Source organism: Heterodontus francisci, chromosome 6 (assembly GCF_036365525.1).
Source record: "Heterodontus francisci isolate sHetFra1 chromosome 6, sHetFra1.hap1, whole genome shotgun sequence".
NCBI classification, from domain to species: domain Eukaryota; kingdom Metazoa; phylum Chordata; class Chondrichthyes; order Heterodontiformes; family Heterodontidae; genus Heterodontus; species Heterodontus francisci.
The window spans coordinates 64165804-64184936 of NC_090376.1; the positions used below are offsets into that span (position 1 = coordinate 64165804).

A 19133-nucleotide genomic window follows, 5' to 3' on the forward strand; every position below is an offset into this window, starting at 1 on the left:
ATTTAGTCTGGTTATGCATCTGTAAAGCTCCTTGAGGTTTTATTTCTAACATTAAAGCCATAAATGCAAGTTGTTGATAGCTATAAAAATGAAAGTGTCGACCCAGCACTTGGTGGATGTAGGCATAGAACGCACAAGTGTCCAATGCAGATTGACTTTGAACTATTGAGTTGTCACGAAGATCTTAGAAGGATGGCTGGTGCGACATACTGGAAGAGTAAGGCTTGTGCACATCAGGGGAACTCTTTTAAAGTTTGAGTTAACATTCTTAATATCTATTTAGCTAGTAGATCTCTCATAGTATTGTTTGGGTAGTCCAGTGCCCAGAGTATGGTTTCTGAAGTTTGCCATGAGCCTGATGCAATGTAAACCAGCAGCATTTCGTCCATCACCATTATGCAGCAAACTCATTCAAGAAATTTATCACATGAGAAGAAACAGATGTAACTACTACTGAAAGATACAGGTGTCAGTTATAACAGTTGTAATAGTATTTACCTACCACGATTAAATGTGAGATGCAAGTAAGTGCTTTTGGGGAGGTCAATACAAAATGAGGCTAATCAAGTGCTAAGATCCAAGATTTCTTGTGGCAGTTTATTTGCAAATAAAACAAGCACTTTCAGCCTTATTTTGGCTATGTTGAAGCTCCATTTGAAATGGCATCTGCAGCTTTGGGAACCCAACCTTCAAAAAGATATTTTCATCTGCTCGAGTGTGCTTTATGGAACTTTGGGGCCCTAAATTGTGTGGAGATTCTGCTGATTTGAACTTTTCTCAGCAGAAAAGATCATGGGAGATGTAATCCACGTCCTTACAATGAGAAGTTTTCAGAAGTGTTGAGTATTCAAATGGAGGTTATTTATCTTTGATTGTGATAACAGAAAAAGTGCAATGAATAAGTCTTACCAAAAACTAAAGTTTAAAAAAAATCTGCCCATCCTTTTGAGGAGGGACTGTTAATCAGATTCCTAGAAAAAACATTGTTATTGTGGAAAAAGCTGAATAAATATTCGGTTTGTATTCTAAAGATTTAATGCTGCGTGCGACGCAACTATGTTTTTATCAAGAAACAGACATCTATAATTTAAAGACTTTGAATTGTGGCAGATTAATTGGTAGATTCTAATTCGTATGTTAGTATAATTCATTAGGTCTTAATCATAAGATTGCAAAATTCTTTGTTATTCTGGGTTCTGTACTCCTTAAGGTTCACTGCATTTATAATTGTACAGTCTGGAGCATTACATCAATAATATGAATAATTTAATTCAGGAGTTTCTGAAACTGCCATAATTAACTGGAAAACACTAACTGCAGGAACATCGTTTACTTTGAATACTTCTTGATCGAATTGAAGTGAGCTTCCAGTAAACAGTTAATTTCTATGTGAAGTGCAAACATGAGGATGGTGCAAAAACCTGCACTTAATGAATAATAACTCAATCGAGAGCAGGTGAAATAAAATTCATTATTCTGACTTTACATAACGTGTGATATTTTGGCATCTTGGCCACAGTCGTCATCTGTGTAATTGCATGGTTCCAGTGTAGAACATAGGAGCAGTCCCTCAAGCTTGTTCTGCCATTTAACTAGATCATAACTAATCTGTACCTCAACTTCATTTACTTCCCTTTGAACCATATCCTTTGATGCCATTACCCAATAAAAATCAATCTTACAAAAACCTGTTGATTAACATTACATTCTTCAAAATTATATTCCGATCTTTTAACATTATACCCCTTATTTTTAAGATGTTGAGTAGTGCATCATTGATTTGGGGTGGGGTTTTGTGGTGGCATCCAGTTTTGACAGGCTGTAACCAGAGGCAGTGATTGAGAAGCTTGTTGAATAGTGCTAGCTGCAGTTGGCAGGTCAGGAACTGGGTTTTGGCAGGTCAGTCCATATGAGGCAGTAGTGGTTCATTGTTTAGGATATCAATGGCAATAAAGATTTGACAGGGATTCAGCAGTAGTTCGGTTTGAGAAATCAGACTTGCAGGCCAGACTCAGAATGCATGCATTTATGGTGAAGAAAACCTATAAGCAAATTGAGTCTGGCAGTAGTGACCAGCACCAACCTCATTGTAATATACTAATTACAATATTCAATTCCTGTGGCACATTTAGTGGCACAGTGGCTAGCACCGCAGCCTCACAGCTCCAAAATCGACCTGGGTTCGATTCTGGGTACTGCCTGTGCGGAGTTTGCAAGTTCTCCCTGTGTCTGCGTGGGTTTCCGCCGGGTGCTTTGGTTTCCTCCCACAGCCAAAGACTTGCAGGTTGATAGGTAAATTGGCCATTGTAAATTGCCCCTAGTGTAAGTAGGTGGTAGGGGAATTGAGGGGATGTAGTAGGGAATATGGGATTAATGTAGGATTAGTATAAATGGGTGGTTGATGGTCGGCACAGACTCGGTGGGCCGAAGGGCCTGTTTCAGTGCTGTATCTCTAAATAAAAATAAATATTTCAGATTCCTCTACCAAATGTCACCCATATAAAATGAGTGTTTGACTAATCCACTAGACTGGGCTGCTGAAGTTGGTTTTTAAAGCTAGGTTTTATTGAAAAAGCTGATATTGAACCTTTTTGAAGCATCGATGTTAGTCTAGTTGTATTTTCCTCACTAAAGTAGATTCCTTTGCAGTAAAGTTTCCCATTCTTGTATATCTATTCATCTATTATACAGTAAGTCCATTAGGTGGGTTACCATAGTTTTTTTACAAAGTGCATTTTAAAATAAATTTACATCCTCCATCTCAATGAGAGAACCCATTATATAAGCATGCATGTGTACCTGCAATATCTTTCTTGACTCCAGATGGTGCTATGACATGGCCTTAACAGTGTAAAATGTAAAAGTTGGATCCAGAAAAAGTTGCAAATGCATATAGGAGCAATAAATAATATGCCTCTTCATACAGAAGCCACAGGGAGAAATGCCATCTCCCCATTTCCAAAAACAATTAAAGTTTGAACACCAATCATAAGCCAGGCATTGTCTCTCTCCTGCCCCCGTCTCGCTCTTCCACTCTCACCCCTTTCTCTTTCTCTTGTCTCAATACTTCTCGGTTTTCTTTTGTGATGTCTCTTCTATATTTTTAACGTTCTTTTTTTTCAAGCTAATTTTTTGCTCTGGTCTCGGTCTATTGACTGTGTCAGCTTTTAACAGAGTGCTTTACTTAGTTGAATTAGTCTGTACTTTATCCATCTCTTTTAAATATCTCGTACTGTTTGTCTACTTTCCTCCCTGCCCCCACCACCACCAACTCCTATGCCTGTTAATCTAGGCTGGGTTTTTATGCCACTAAAGTTAGCTAATTTCCAGTCTAATGCTGGTTTTATTTTTATTTTTACTTAGATTGAAAAATGTACTCCCTTCAGGATGCTTACTTTTCTTTACCATGTTACAACTGACCGCTCCAGTCAAAGCCCCCAATCAAAATATACAATTCTGATTGTGGTGGGAGAAACGCATTGTTAATTCAATCCCGTCACTCCACAGATTGCCTAACATATCATTTAAAACTTTCCAAATTAAAGAAAGACACAGCCAAATTGTACCATCTATTAACCCCCAAATGAGGCTAACCAAACCAAGTGTATTTAAATCGACAAATTAATTCTTTAATTAGAAGAACTAAACTCTTAAACACTATGAAGATATAAACAACATTTTAAATAGAAAAAAAGAGTCCTTGCAAATTTACAGTCCAATGTTGCTTGAAGTCCTCACAGCCGTCTGATGCGGAAAAGAGGTTCTTCCACAGTAGAACAGTCCGTAGTCTAAATGCAACAGTAGGTGATGCTTTCCTTCTCCAGTGAATTTCAACAATTAACGACTTGCAAACAATTTTATTAGAATCAATCTGACTTTAGAGTTTTTGAGGGATAAAAGATTGTCAAAGTCTAACTTCCCTTCCTTCACTTTAAATTACCAGAGATCTTTCTTTTGGCTTGACTTTTTTTTTTAGAATTTTGAGAGATAATAATGAACAGACTAAAATTCCCTTCCTTCAGTTTAAATGGTAGAAAGCTCTTTTTCCAAGTTCCATCACCACAGCTGTCTGTGTTCTGTTAGAACAAGCTGTCTTCAATTAAAAAGCCAGTTCAAAATTGAATTGTAGCAAATGTATCGCTTGATACTCACTCCCAGTGGCTGTATCTATGGTAACGAGAATGTACCCTTTGAATCACAGTCTCCAAATGGTTGTTTCTAAGGCGATGAAGATGCACCTTCCTATAACTCCTGAAGCTTGCTGGTTCTTAAAGCAATACTGATCCTTTGCAAGCCTTAAAGGCAAACCACATATTCCCGGGAAAAAAAAACTATAGGACCATGACAACTATTAGAATTCTGTTAATACTGTGAGCTCTCTGCCTAAATCTTTCACGATCCTTGTCACAGAATGCCATGCCCCTATATAGTTCTGCTAGCGGGAATGAATCTAGAAGAATCACTCGACACTCAGGTCTGCTCCAATGTCAAACAGTTTATTACGCCAGCGGGGAGCAGGTCTGTCCAGATGCCTCTCCACCGAACAAAGGAAAATCCACAACGGATATACAGTTACTCAGCCCATCCTGGCTGGACATAATCCAATCATAACGGTTATTGATTACATACATTACACATATTACCAATTAGATTACTCATTAGGCATCATGTGGCTACGTGATCATCTCATGCAAGCCCCCTGATCATCTTGTGATGTTTCCCAGACCCCCTTATCAACTATCCCTGAGTCTTCACAATGAATCCTTTTACTTTTATCAAGCTTGCATTCCTGATTGCTTCATGCTGTCTGTAGTTACACAAAGCAGCTGTCTTATACACTGATATGAAGGGCCTCCTTGGTCAGCCTAACTGTCTGTGTCTCACAGTACCATTCTCAGGGATATGACTTAGCCAATTTTGCTCCCACAGTGCCTTGGGTGAGTACTCCATTTTGTAACAATATGTGGCTATACTTTCAACTTGTATATGAGTGTGTGTGTGTGTGTGTGTATATATTTATATGAATCTACTTAATCAAATAACATTTAAACAGTATGATATTTACTGCAGGTGCCTATGTGCTTGGGAATACCCTACAACAGTTCCCTACCTTTTTGTTCCTAATGTTTTTCTCATTTACAACGATGATCTATTCAAATTGCTTTATTTGCTTTTACATTCTATTCCTTCCTAATTTTCTGTCGCAATGATCACAGAATAAGAGCAACGGTTGCTCACTGAACCCTCTCAGAAATTTGCCTCTATGTTTATTGATGTCATTTATCTTGACATCAGGGGGGCAAAGTTCCTTTCTGTACTTTTGTCGCACCTTTCCATCCCCATGATCTTGAGTCTCTTCCTCTTCACACGTGCTCCACAATTTTGTATTGTGAATATAGTATATACCTACCCCCTTTTTTTTTATTGGACTGGGGGTGGGTAGGGAACAAATTGAACTGAAAGTGATTATTTTAAGTTATACGTTCCATTTTCTATTGCAGATAACTGGAGGAGCTGGATTTGTAGGTTCTCATCTTGCTGATAAACTCATGATGGATGGTCATGAAGTAACTGTCGTTGACAACTTTTTCACAGGCCGGAAAAGGAATGTGGAACACTGGATTGGACACGAAAACTTTGAGTTAATCAATCATGATGTTGTAGAACCATTATATATTGAAGGTGAGTTATGATTAACTTGTCATTCATCCCTGTTTATGGGTACTTGTATGCAAAATGGCTACATAGATCACTGCATTTCAAGGCAATTGATTGTATGAGCACTTTAGTGGATGTAGAAGAAAACGCAAGTGACGGAATATCTGGGTGCCAGGTACACAATTAAAACAGGTTGGTAAATTAGGATATAGCTAAATTCTGAAGTATTTGCTCACAGCAAGCTCCCACAAACAGCAATGTTTTTGTGATGTTGATTGAGGGGTAACTATTGGTCAGGAAACCAGGGATAACACCCCTACTCTCCTTTGAAATAGTGTCATGGGATCTTGTATGTCCACCTGCGAGGGCATACGGGTCCTCGGTTTAATGCCTCGTCTGAAAGACGGCACAATTGACGGTGCAGCGCTCCCTCAGTACTGCACTGAAGTGTTAGCCTTGATTTTTGTGCTCATTTCCTCGAGTGGACAAGCAAGAGTGTTGCCAACTGAACCACAGCTGACATACAGGAAAAAGGAGACCCGGGTTCAAATCCGGGTATTGCCTGTGTGTAGTTTGCAAGTTCTCCCTGTGTCTGCGTGGGTTTCCTCCGGGTGTTTTTAGTTTTAGTGATACAGCACTGAAACAGGCCCTTCGGCCCACTGAGTCTGTACCGACCATCAACCACCCATTTATACTAATCCTACACTAATCCCATATTCCTACCACATCCCCACCTGTCCCTATATTTCCCTACCACCTACCTATACTAGGGGCAATTTATAATGGCCAATTTACCTATCAACCTGCAAGTCTTTGGCATGTGGGAGGAAACCGGAGCACCCGGAGGAAACCCACGCAGACACAAGGAGAACTTGCAAACTCCACACAGGTAGTACCCAGAATTGAACCCAGGTCGCTGGAGCTGTGAGGCTGCAGTGCTAACCACTGCGCCACTGTGCCGGGTGCTCCGGTTTCCTCCCACAGCCAAAAGACTTGCAGGTTGATAGGTGAATTGCCCATTATAAATTGCCACTAGTATAGGTAGGTGGTAGGGGAGTATAGGGACAGGTGAAGATGTGGTAGGAATATGGGATTAGTGCAGGATTAGTATAAATGGATGGTTAATGGTCGGCACAGACTCTGGCCGAAGGGCCTGTTTCAGTGCTGTATCTCTAAATCTAAATGAAACTATCAAAACTCTTCATGATTTTGAAAACCTCTATCAAATATCCCTTAACCTTTTGCGCACCCAGTGGAGCATCCTCAGTTTCTGTAATCTCTCCACATAACTGAAGTCTTTAATTCTTCGTACCATTCTAGTAAATCTCTTCTGCACCTTCTCAAAGGCCTTGACATCCTTCCTGATGTGTGGTGCCCATAATTGGCCACAATACTCCAGCTGGAACCTAACCAGTGTTTTATAAAGGTTTAACATATCTTCCTTGCTTTTGTACACTGCTGTTTTGTAAAGCTAAGCACATGGGATTGGAGTAATATACTGCAATGGATTGAGAATTGATTAACAGACAGAAAGCAGAGAGTAGGAATAAATGGGTCATTCTTTGGATGGCAGGCTGTTACTAGTGGGGTGCCACAAGGATCAATGCTTGGGCCACAGCTGTCCACAATCCATATAAATGATTTGGATGTGGGGACCAACGTAATATTTCCAAATTTGCTGATGGCACAAAACTAGGAGGGAATGTAACTTGTGAGGAGGATGCAAGGAGGCTTCCAAGGGGCTGTGGGCAGGCTAATTGAATGGGCAAGAACATGGAATATAATGTGAATAAGTATGAGGTGATCCACTTTGGTAGAAAAAACAGAAAGACAGAGTATTTCTTAAATGGTGATGTTGGGAAGTGTTGATATCCAAAGAGACCTGGGTGTTCTTGTTCATGTGTCACTAAAAGCTAGTATGCAGGTACAGCAAGCAATTAAGGAGGCAGATGGTATGTTGGCCTTCATTGCAAGGAGAATTGAGTACACAGTAAAGATGTCTTGCTGCAATTGTATAAAACCTTGGCAAGACCGCACCTGGAGTATTGTGTACAGTTTTGGTTGTCTTATCTAAGGAGGGATATACTTTCCATAGAGGGAGTGCAACAGAGGTTCATCAGACTAATCCCTGGGATCGCAGGATTGTTTTATGAGGAGAGATTGCAGAAACTGGGCCTGTATTCGCTAGAGTTTTGAAGAATGAGAGGTGATCTCATTGAAACTTAGAAAATTCTTAGAGGGCATGATAGGGTCATAGTTGTACAGAACAGAAACAGGCCCTTTGGCCCATCGTGTTTGTGTCAGCCATCAAGCACCTACCCTAATCCCATTTTCCAGCACATTTTCTAGGGTAGATGTGAATAGGATATTTCCTCTGGCTGGTGGGTCTAGTACAAGGGGACACAGTCTCAGGATAAGGGGCTGGCCATTTAAGACTGAGATGAGGAGGAATTTCTTCACTCAGAGGGTGGCGAATCTGGAATTCTCTACCCCAGAGGGCTGTGGAAGTTCAATCATTGAGCATGTTCGAGACAGAAATCGATAGATTTCTGGATACTAATGACATCAAGGGGTATGGGGATAGTGAGGAAAAATGGCGTGGAGGTAGATCAGCCATGATCTGTTTGAATGGCAGAGTAGGCTCGATGGCCTACCTCTGCTCCTATTTCCTATGATCCTATGACCCCATATTCCTTTTTAATGGCCTTCACAACTTATCCTGTCACCTACAAAGACTTGTGTATCTGCACCAATGTTCCCTCTAAGCATCTGCACAGCAGTCTAGAAGTTCCCACTCAGACCGAGCATAAGCTGGCTCCTTTAAGTTACCATGTAAGCACTGCTGTGGCAAAAAATTTAAAGGGCCAATGCACTTAAATGAATAGGCTGCGCAGAACAAAAAAAGAGGGAACATTGATCTGCACCCCCTTTAAAATTGTACCGTTTAGTTTATCTTGCTTCTTCTCGCTCTTCCTACCTAAAATGAATCACTTCACACTTCTATGTAGTAAATTTTATTAGTCATGTGTCTGCCATTTCAATGTCCTCCTGAAGTCTGTTACAATCCTCGCTGCTACATTTGAGTTTTGTTTGCAAACTTTTGAAATTATGCCCTGTGTATCCAGATCATTAATACATATCAAAAGAAACGGTGATCCTAACAATAACCCTTCTGAGACATCACTGCAGTTTCCTTCAGACTGGAAAACAGCTGTTCTCTGCTGGTCCTGCTTTCTGTTCCTTGGCCAGTTTTGTATTCTCACAAGCACTGCCCCTTTAATCTGATGGGCTTCACTTTTACTAACTGGTGTATTGGCACTTTATAAAATGCCTTTTAAAAGTTCATATACACAACATTAACTGTACTACCCTCATCGACCCTCCGTTACTTCATCAAAGACCAACTGTATTAACGACATGACTACAAGAGCAAGGCGGAGGCTGGGTACTCTGAGTAACTCGCCTCCTGATTCCTCAAAATCTCTAGGCTTAGGTCAGGTATGTTATGGAATACTCACTATTTGTCTGCATGGATGCAGCCACAACAATACTCGAACCTTGACACCATACAGGACAAAACAGTTCATTTCTCCCCCACCACTGAAATCAGAATCCACACCCACCATCATCAACATACTGTCAGTGCAGTATGTGCAGTGATGCAGTACAGCTTGTGATTGTGTTTTTTTGAGACAGTCCTGATTTGAAATTGAAACGAAAGGTTTCTAGGTTTTGGGGAGTCAAACCCAGGTTAGACAAACCAGCAGTTTTGTGACTGAGGAAAAACAAACTGCTTGTATTTTTTTTTTGCCAAAGTCATGTAACCTGGAGGTTTAGTTTCATTTGTCAAGAAAACTCTACAGACTCATGAGTCAGTTAAAAGGAAAGTTGGGTGTGTTTTACAGGAAGTTTTTTGACAAAGGTGGAAGCCAGCTCGAGGCTGCTTTGTGTTTTATAAAAAAGACGACTTTTGGAGAATTGAAAATGACTGCAGTAGATGGAAGAACAGCCAGATTGTTTTAAGGAGGCAGGCTGAGAGCTTCAAGTTTCTGGGCTTTTAGAGAATCCAACTACAAAGCAATTGGTTGAAATAGCTTGGCTAATGGCTAACCATTGGTGAATGACTTGTGGCAGTTGTCTTCGGTGACTGAAAATTCATCAGTGCCATCAGGATGGTAGTAGGCAAAGCCGAGGTGGATCGAGAGGTGACGAGACTGAACCATTAAAGGGGAGATTGCATCACTTGCTATCGATGGGACCTGATTGCTTCCATATTTGCATTTTGGAGGGCAGAACTAACTGAGGAAGATCCTGATTTTGTTGTATTGTGGGACAGTTCAAATAAGACTATTCTGAAGATCCGTAAGAACTGTCTTTGATGCTTTTGCTAATTAATGTGTAACCTTGAAGATGTATATATTGTATATATGTATGTTTCGATTTAGGTGCGAAAGGTGTCTTAGGGGTCTGTTACTGTCTGCACTTGGCCTTACTGTAACATGGTTTAATTTTAAACACACTGCTTTGAGCTCCCCTTTATCTGAATCCTTGTTCACAGCTTTCCAATTATAAGACAAAGAAACCAATTCACACAGGCTTTCTCAGGTTTAAAGAAGAAAGATTAAATTTTATTAAAACTTAAAACTTAAACTCTAATATGGTTAACGTCGACAGATATGTGACGCACCCACGCTAGCATGCAAATAGGGACAGAAAAGGTAAGTGGAACAGTTTGAGGCAATATCTTATCACTGTGCTTCGAACTCAAGGTTTAGTCTTTTTTGTAAGTTTTCTTGCTTTTGTCGTTGGGGCCCAGTTTTCGTCATAAAACAGTGTTCACTTAGGAAACTTTTCTCTGAGTTTCATGTGTTTTCACAAGATTCAGTTCCCTGGGAAGGAGATGGAAGCAGGCAGGAGAAAGGTCTTCTTGCTTCAGTTCCAGGAGAGATCTTTACTCCATGCGCGCACGGCCTTTTCTCAGAGTCCCGTCTGCTCTGAGTGGGTGTGCCCTGATTAACCCTACCAGTTTCCTCTTTAGTTTCTAGCAGTCAGCTTTTAAATGCCCTGCTTTATTACAATGGAAGCACACAGGTCTCCGGGTCTCACTCTTGCCCACAGCATCTTCCTTTTTGACTGGAGGTGGGCCCCCCCTGTCTCCTGCTTTCCTTTCTCTTCCAGGACTGTCTAGGCAGAGATCTCCTTCCCACCATTTGTCCTTTTCAGATTTGTGGGGGTGATTAGGAAAGGTTCTCCCCTGGGAAACCAACTTGTAAATTAAGGCAAATTTATCGGCCAGAACGGCTGCTTGCTGGGCTCCGTGAACCCACTGCTGCTCTACGTGGACTTTTATTGAGAATGGGAGAGAGTTTTTAAATTCCTCTAACAGGATTACTTCTCTGAGAGTCTCATAGCTGAGTTGTATTTTTAAAGCCCTCAGCCACTGATCAAAAGCCAGCTGCTTCCTTGCTTTCAAACTCCAGATAAGTTTGATTGGCTTGCTTTTTGAGGGTTCTAAACTTTTGGCAATAGGCTTCAGGTACTAATTCATATGCCCAGAGGATAGCATTTTTGGTCAGTTCATAATTTGATGAACTCTAATCTGGCAGCAAAGAATAAACCTCATAGGCTTTTCCAGTTAGTTTGCTTTGCAGTAAAAGAGGCCAGATCTCAGCTGGCCATTTTGGCTGCCTTACCAGTTTCTCAGAGGACACAACAAATGCCTCCACATCATCCTCGTTGAATTTTGGAATTAGTTGAGCGAGTTTTGGCAATCTTGTACACAGTCCTAAATTGTGTTCCTCCATATTGGCCGTGCTTTCACTGGGGTTACTCTGTCGCCCCCTAGTTAACTCAAGCAGCTTCAACTCTCTCTCTTCGCATTCTTTCTGGAATATTCACTCGCTCACTCTCCTGCCTTTCATTTTCTTCACATTCCTTTTGGAAGACCCTCTCTTTCTCCCTCTCTCTTTCCTCAAATTCAAGTTGCCTTTGTTCCAGTTGTATCTTTTCTAACAATACTCTGCCTGATTCTGTTTCTAACACTGCTTCTGCTTCGTCTGATTCAACAGAAAAATGGTGGGCCACTAGCCTTAGGAGTTCAAATTTCCTAGCCTTGCCACGTACAGTGATTCCCCCACTGTTCAGCCATTTTCCTCAATTCCTCCTTGGACAGTGCTTTTAACTTATCCCAAGTTACTTCACCCTGGCTTATAGAGCAACTCTCTTCAGTTGCAGACATTGTGTTTTCACAAGATTCAGTTCCGTGGGCAGGAGATGGAAGCAGGCAGGAGAGAGGTCTTCTTGCTTCAGTTTAAGCAGAGATCTTTACTCCATGAGCACAAATCCTTTGTTGGAAGTGCAAATTCTCTAACAGCCAGTTAATCATGTGACTATGAAACTGGTCTGACCACCTCTGTGTATTGGGGAAGCAACAACTAGGTCCCCATTGTTCCAACTGTGCTGGTACTATACAAATGTCCTTCCAGTCAGGGGCTTGTAATTTTAAGTTTTAATGTTCATGTGGCGAAATAATGTTTTTTAATTCATTCATGGGATGTGGGCGTCACTGGCCAGGCCAGCATTTATCGCCCATCCCTAATTTCCCTTGAGAAGGTGGTGGTGAGCTGCCTACTTGAACCGCTGCAGTCCATTTGGGGTAGGTATACCCACAGTGCTGTTAGGAAGGGAGTTCTAGGATTTTGACCCAGCAACAGTGAAAGAACGGCGATATAGTTCCAAGTCACGATGGTGTGTGACTTGGAGGGGAACTTGCAGGTGGTGGTGTTCCCATGCATTTGCTGCCCTTGTCCTTCTAGTTAGTAGAGGTTGTGGGTTTGGAAGGTACTGTCTAAGGAGCCTTGGTGCATTGCTGCAGGGCATCTTGTAGATGGTATACACTGCTGCCACTGTGCGTCGGTGGTGGAGGGAGTGAATGTTTGTAGATGGGGTGCCAATCAAGCGGGCTGCGTTGTCCTGGATGGTGTCGAGCTTCTTGAGTGTTGTTGGAGCTGCACCCATCCAGGCAAGTGGAGAGTATTCCATCACACTCCTGACTTGTGCCTTGTAGATGGTGGACAGGCTTTGGGGAGTCAGAAGGTGATTTACTCGCCTCAGGATTCCTAGCCTCTCACCTGCTCTTGTAGCCACGGTATTTATATGGCTACTCCAGTTCAGTTTCTGGTCATTGGTAGCCCCTCGGATGTTGATAGTGGGGGATTCAGTGATGGTAATGCTGTTGAATGTCAAGGGGAGATGGTTAGATTCTCTCTTGTTGGAGATGGTCATTGCCCGGCACTTGTGTGGCGCGAATGTTACTTGCCACTTATCAGCCCAAGCCTGGATATTGTCCAGGTCTTGCTGCATTTCTACACGGACTGCTTCAGAATCTGAGGAGTCACGAATGGTGCTGAACATTGTGCAATCATCAGCGAACATCCCCACATCTGACCTTATGATTGAAGGAAGGTCATTGATGAAGCAGCTGAAGATGGTTGGGCCTAGGACACTACCCTGAGGAACTCCTGCAGTGATGTCTTGGAGCTCAGATGATTGACGTCCAACAACCACAACCATCTTCCTTTACGCTAGGTATGACTCCAGTTAGTTTGCCTCAGTCTTTGCAAGTGGGGGGTTTGCCTGACAGTTACAGTAAAATTTATAAATGTGAAATCTCTTCCATTTGGTTTTTGGTTTCCTAAGTTGGGGTCAGTCAGTGGACTTGATTTTTTTTGTTGCTGGTCTCCACAGGCATCATAACAATGCTATGTACAGAACGCACTGCTAAAGCTTACTCCAGTAGCACCTCACAAACTCTACCACAGAGAAGAACAAGAACATGAATATCATGGAGATATTTCCATGTTTCCCTCCCAAACTTGGATATATATTGCTGTTCCTTCATTGTTGCTGAGTCAAAATCCTGGAATTCCCTAAATAATACCACTATGGGAGCACTATCATCACAGTGACTACTGTTCAAGAAGTGCCACTATCTCCTCCGGTCAGCTATGGATGGACAATAAATGCAGTCCTGCCAGTGTCATGCACATTCCATGCAAAAAAATTTTGAAGTACATTTTATTCAGATGGCTTATTTATATCCAGGTAACAGGAATGAACAAAAGGAAACCATTTATCAGTGTCTTTCAGTCTGTTACTTTACTACAAAATGACCAAAGATTACATTTTTATTTGACATTTCATGGAAATAATAGATGGATCAAATGTAATTAAAAATTATCCAATATTGCATGGTTCTTTTTTAATTTAGATTTTAAGATATGACCTTTTACTGAGCATCTGTACAAGTATCCTGAATGTCTTTCTGACTAATACCTAGATAAATGTGTTATTAAATTGTAAACTATTGTGAACTTTAAGATGAATGTTCTTATAATTCAACAGTGATATTTGGGCACGCTGTGAAGCATCTGTATCCAGAACCCAATCAGATGAACACAAGCGTTTTGTGGGCAAAACTGGACAGGGCCTGAAAAGGGGCGCGGGGATCGTGATGTGGTATTGCCCCGCGTCTGTTGCTTCTTTTGCAGGCAGCATGCAATCTTTGTGCCACCTGCTAACTTAGTGCTAATTGCACTCTGCAATCATTTTAAGCGCACTGTTAAGTGACTGCATGCCTGGGGATGCAAAATCATGAGAGGCTAGCACCGGTTAAAGTCAGTCTGCACCTCTTAAAGGGGAGCTGCACTGTGCCTGGAGCATGTGCTGGAAGTTGTTCTAAAAGTTATTTTGACCTGGGGGACACCCAATAATGGTATAACAGGTCGAGAGTGAGCTCCAAGATTTTCCAATGCTGCACTGGAGGTCTTGTTACAGGATATGGAGAGGAGGAGAGATGTGATCTATCCACGAGGGGCCAGGAGGTCCTCCAGACAAACTTTGCAAAGGCAATGGGACCAGATAGTCATAGCAGTCAATGATAGGTATCTAGCCCTAAGGACCTGGACGCCGAATCACAAAAAGTTCATTTTTGAATGGTCAAAGTCAGTGAATGTATCTCCAAATATCCTATCCCACAACTGCAGCACGAGTCTCACTGCTCACAGCTCCACACCATCATCACTTACCTACCAACAATCTTTACGAATCACACCTCACATACATTAGCTTCACCTCACCCTCACATACTTGGCATTGCTGCAAGCCTCACAGCCACATCCCTCACACTGTCAGCTATTAAGCCATGGCAGTGACATCACCACACCACTGATATGCATCCCTTTCTCTGACAGGACAAGGTGGTGCACAACTGCAGGCAGGAGGAACTAACCGGTCGGGGACAGACACTGCTGCATGTCCAACCCCAGTGGAGGAAACAGTGCTGGCCATTATTGGGAATGCTATAACTGAGGCCATGGCCAGCGGCTGTACTGAAACATCAATATCTATTCCTCAATCTCTTCTGATATACAAGCTGCAGATGGTCGAAACACACACCTCGTGGTTTTCCCCTCAACTCAACCCTGCCCTTCTCCTTCCAGATACCCAAGAACTGCCACCTGGCTGGCAGGGATGGAAGTGGAAGAGCAAGAAGATGGTGATGAAGATGGGACACAGTCACTCCCTCTCTCACTCGCAGCCACCAGCTCAGATACTGACACACTGCACTTTAGAGGCTCGTTTACAGGCAAGAACTCCACATGGTGAAACACTGGGCATATGTGGCCTGCAGCCAAAGCAGGGAGAAATGGTAGCACAAATACCTGTTTGCCGGAGGGTGAGGTCGCACATGAGTTCTGCTTCAGGGGACTCAGATGAGGACTTCATCGGAGCAGTGTACAGAAGAAGGTTAATGGGTCTGCACAATGGAATCCTTGGTGCATTGGTAAGCCTGCCAGAAAGTCTCTGGTCAATGTCGAGGAGCATGGGGGAATCCAGCTCAGCCAGAAAAGGGGCTGTGATGGTTTCCTCCTCCCTCTTCTCCTGCTGAGCCTGCTGCCTTGTAGCTGGTGGAAAGGGCTGTTCCCTCATGATGCCGAGGTTGTGCGGTAGACCACCACAAATCTTAGACACGCGCTCTGCTGAGTACTGCAGAGCTCCTCCAGAATGGTCCAGGGAGCAGAAGCATCATTTAAGCACCCCGACGGTCTGCTCTATCACATTTCTTGTGGCAGTATGGTTTTCATGGTATGTATGCATGCTGCCCACGTGTGCATGGGTTGCACTCTGGAGTCACGACCCATGTCATCAAAGAATAGTCTTTGTCGTCCAGTAGCCATCCTCTGGTTTGTCATGGTGGCTCAAATGCAGATGTCACAGCAGATTGCCGAGAATGAAATCATCATGACTGCTGCCAGGATACTCGGCATTGACTCACATGATGCACTCCATACGATCACACATAGTTGGATGATACGGGAGTGGAATCCCTTTTGATTGTGGTACTTTCTCAGGGTTGACATGCGGTGCCCTCAAAGCCACACTTGTGCAGTCAGTGAAACCCTGCACCACAGGAAAGCCTGAAATTCCTGCAAAGCCACATGTTTGCTCCACCTGCTTCTCTCTAGAAAGAGAATAAATGTAAACAGCTCTCTTGGAATACAGAACCTCAGTGAAGTCCCTTATGCACAATGGGTGGCAAACTGGGAGATGTTGTTAATATCACTTACAGCAGTCTGGAAGGTGCCAGACACACAAGTTTCCTGATCACGGTTATCTTCATAGCCATTGCCAATGCTGTCCTTGCCCTACTTTGAGGGTGTAGCTATGGCTGCAACAGGTGGCAGACTTCAGTGAGAATGTCCTTAATGAATTGTAGGCGCCTGACACACTGTTCTTTGCTGAGGATCGGGTCAGAGGCTGGAAATTCTGTGGCAGGTAACTCTCCTCCTGACTCCCCAGTGCCTGTCTATCTACAAGGCACAAGTCAGGAGTCCACAAGCAGCCCACTTGATTGGTACCCTATCCAGCACCTTCAACATTCACTCCTTTCACCACTGACGCACAGTGGCAGCAGTGTGTACCATCTACAAAATGCACTGCAGCAATTCACCAAGGGTCCTTCGACAGCACCTTCCAAACCCGAGACCTCTACCATCTAGAAGGACGAGGGCAGCAGATGCATGGGAACACCACCTGCAAGTTCCCCTCCAAGTCACACACCATCCTGACTTGGGACTATATAGTCATTCTTCACCGTCACTGGGTCAAAATTCTAGAACTACTTTCGTAACAGCACTGTAGGTGTACCTACACCCCAAAGACTGCAGTGGTTCAAGAAGGCAGCTCACCACTGCCTTCTCAAGGGCAATTGGGGATGGGCAATAAATGCTGGCCTAGCCAACGGTGCTCACCCCATGAATGAATAATAAAAATAAAAATGCATTGCATCCTGAACACCTTTGGCAGCTGTGGCCTCCTGCTGAGAGCCCTTCTCCCCTACAACCTCCTCCCCTGTTCCAGCAGCTTGTCCTGCTCTATGTTGTCTCTGCTCATTCTCATTGTTATGCTGTAGTCCAAGGGGAATGCATACTACTGCACCCATGTCTAAGAGCAAGTGGTTTGTGCAGAATCCTTGAAGTCAGGACCAAGTCCTTGCAGCACATGCCACCCCACTTCCTGAAGACTTTAGCAACTTTAAACAACTGTAGAAACCACCAAACATTGCTACAATCACAGCAAGAGTCAGTAGCAATCAATCAGCAGCTAACCTGTAAGTAGTTAATAATCCCTTTAAATAACCCTGGTTGGGGGAGTGTCCTTCCTGTTGCTGAACAAATGTTCAGCTGTGTGAGGTTGAGGGCGTTAGCTGGAGCATTGAGCTCCAAAATGGCAGCAGTCACTAGTTCAAAAGTAATTGAGTATAAAGTGCTTCATAACATTTTGACAGGTATTACATAAATACAAGTATTTATTTCTCTGAAAGCATCTATAAGGCAGCTACCTAGAATAATTTATACGGTTTCACCAAGGATTCCTATCTTGATCAGATAAATCGAGATGACAAAACATTGGTGCTACAGAGCTGTTGCCCATTGAAAACATCTAGACTTTCAAAGCCCCGCTGCAATTTCTACACCACATTGATATTGCTCTGTTTAACTGAGCTTGAATAAATGAAGGAACTATTAGATGAACTGCCTTTATTCTTTAAGGATGGTCAATCTTATTTACAAAGCACATCATTTGCTTCCATTTCTGACCAGATACTGCTCGAGATTTCTTCAGCTTTTGTGGCATTGCTCTTATGTTTGATTTTCAGTTGGGAAAAGTCACCATGCAGTTCAGAAGGTGGCCTTATAATTAGGGAAAGATCACATGAGCAAAATACAATATAGAGTTAGATTTTTAAAAATGAGATCTGTAGCATTAGTTATGTACTTGAGTTTGCTTTACAATGATCAGTTTCTGTTTTTATTTAAAATAGTGGATCAGATTTATCACCTGGCTTCACCAGCATCTCCTCCAAATTATATGTATAACCCAATCAAGACACTGAAGACAAATACCATTGGGACATTAAACATGTTGGGTAAGACTTTGGTTTTTCATCACTGTTATTGATCAAGTGTTAAAATAAGGTTAATATTTTGTTTTTGCACCAGGACCTGATGGGCTACCTCTTAGGTTTCTAAAAAAGGTAGCTTCAGAGATAGTGGATGCACTGGCTTCCAAAATTCCCTATGTTCTAGAATGGTCCCAGCAGATTGGAAGTTAGCAAATGTAGCACAGCTATTCAAGAAAGGAAGGGGAGAGAGAGAAAACGGGGAACTACAGGCAGAATTTTCCCGTGGCCTTCGGGAGCCTGGCGTCGGGACCAAATGGAGGTCACAAGCCTGCACTTGTCAGCAGCCAAACTGACGAAGCAATTTTCTCGGTGGCAGCTTCCTAACTGGCAGCCTCCAAGCTCGCCATCCAAATAAGGATGGTGGGCGGGCTCCCGATGCTGCTGGCAGCAATCAGAGCCGGCAGCTCTGAAGCTTCGGCAGCCCCACTGGAAAGTTAGGCGCTGCTGAGGCAGGTCAGGGATCATGAGGGCGCCTCAACATGGAGGTACTCTTGGAGGGGTAAGTTGAAAATAAAATTGGAGAGCTAAGCAGGCAGGCCCATTGGATCAGATCCCTGCAGATGGCTCATTTGGGCCGTGGGTGCTACCTTTCCTGCCCATGGCCGCCTCTTTGGGGCACGGACCTCACACTGCTGTAGGGAAGCCACCTCCATTAAGCGGCAAAATGCTGGCAGGCCCTTTAAATTGCCCCTAATTGGGGCCTTAAGCATGTAAGTTGGCTGCCCTCCATTCTGCAGGAAGCCGATCCGTCCCCCTGCCTGCTGCTGGGAAACCTCCACGGTAGCAGGAATGCGTCGGGGAGCCATCCCAATGTGATTATCTTCCTAAGCAACCCTCCTCCCTTTCCCCCCACCCCTCATATCTCCAAGCCCGTCGCCCTGTGATCTGGAAAATTCAGATCTACAGGCCAGTTAACATGACATCAGTCATCGGGAAAATGCTGAAATCT

The 19133-nt window shown here is 43.0% G+C and overlaps 1 protein-coding gene across 2 annotated transcripts in view; it reads left to right on the top strand.

Moving 5' to 3' along the window:
- Positions 1-19133, top strand: part of uxs1 (UDP-glucuronate decarboxylase 1) — a 115084-nt gene that overhangs the window by 25479 nt on the left and 70472 nt on the right. For both annotated transcript variants that reach the window (XM_068033805.1, XM_068033806.1), the window contains exons 6-7: positions 5502-5682; positions 18044-18148. In XM_068033805.1, the coding sequence (XP_067889906.1) occupies positions 5502-5682; positions 18044-18148 (286 nt within the window). The remainder of the gene's footprint in view (positions 1-5501; positions 5683-18043; positions 18149-19133) is intronic.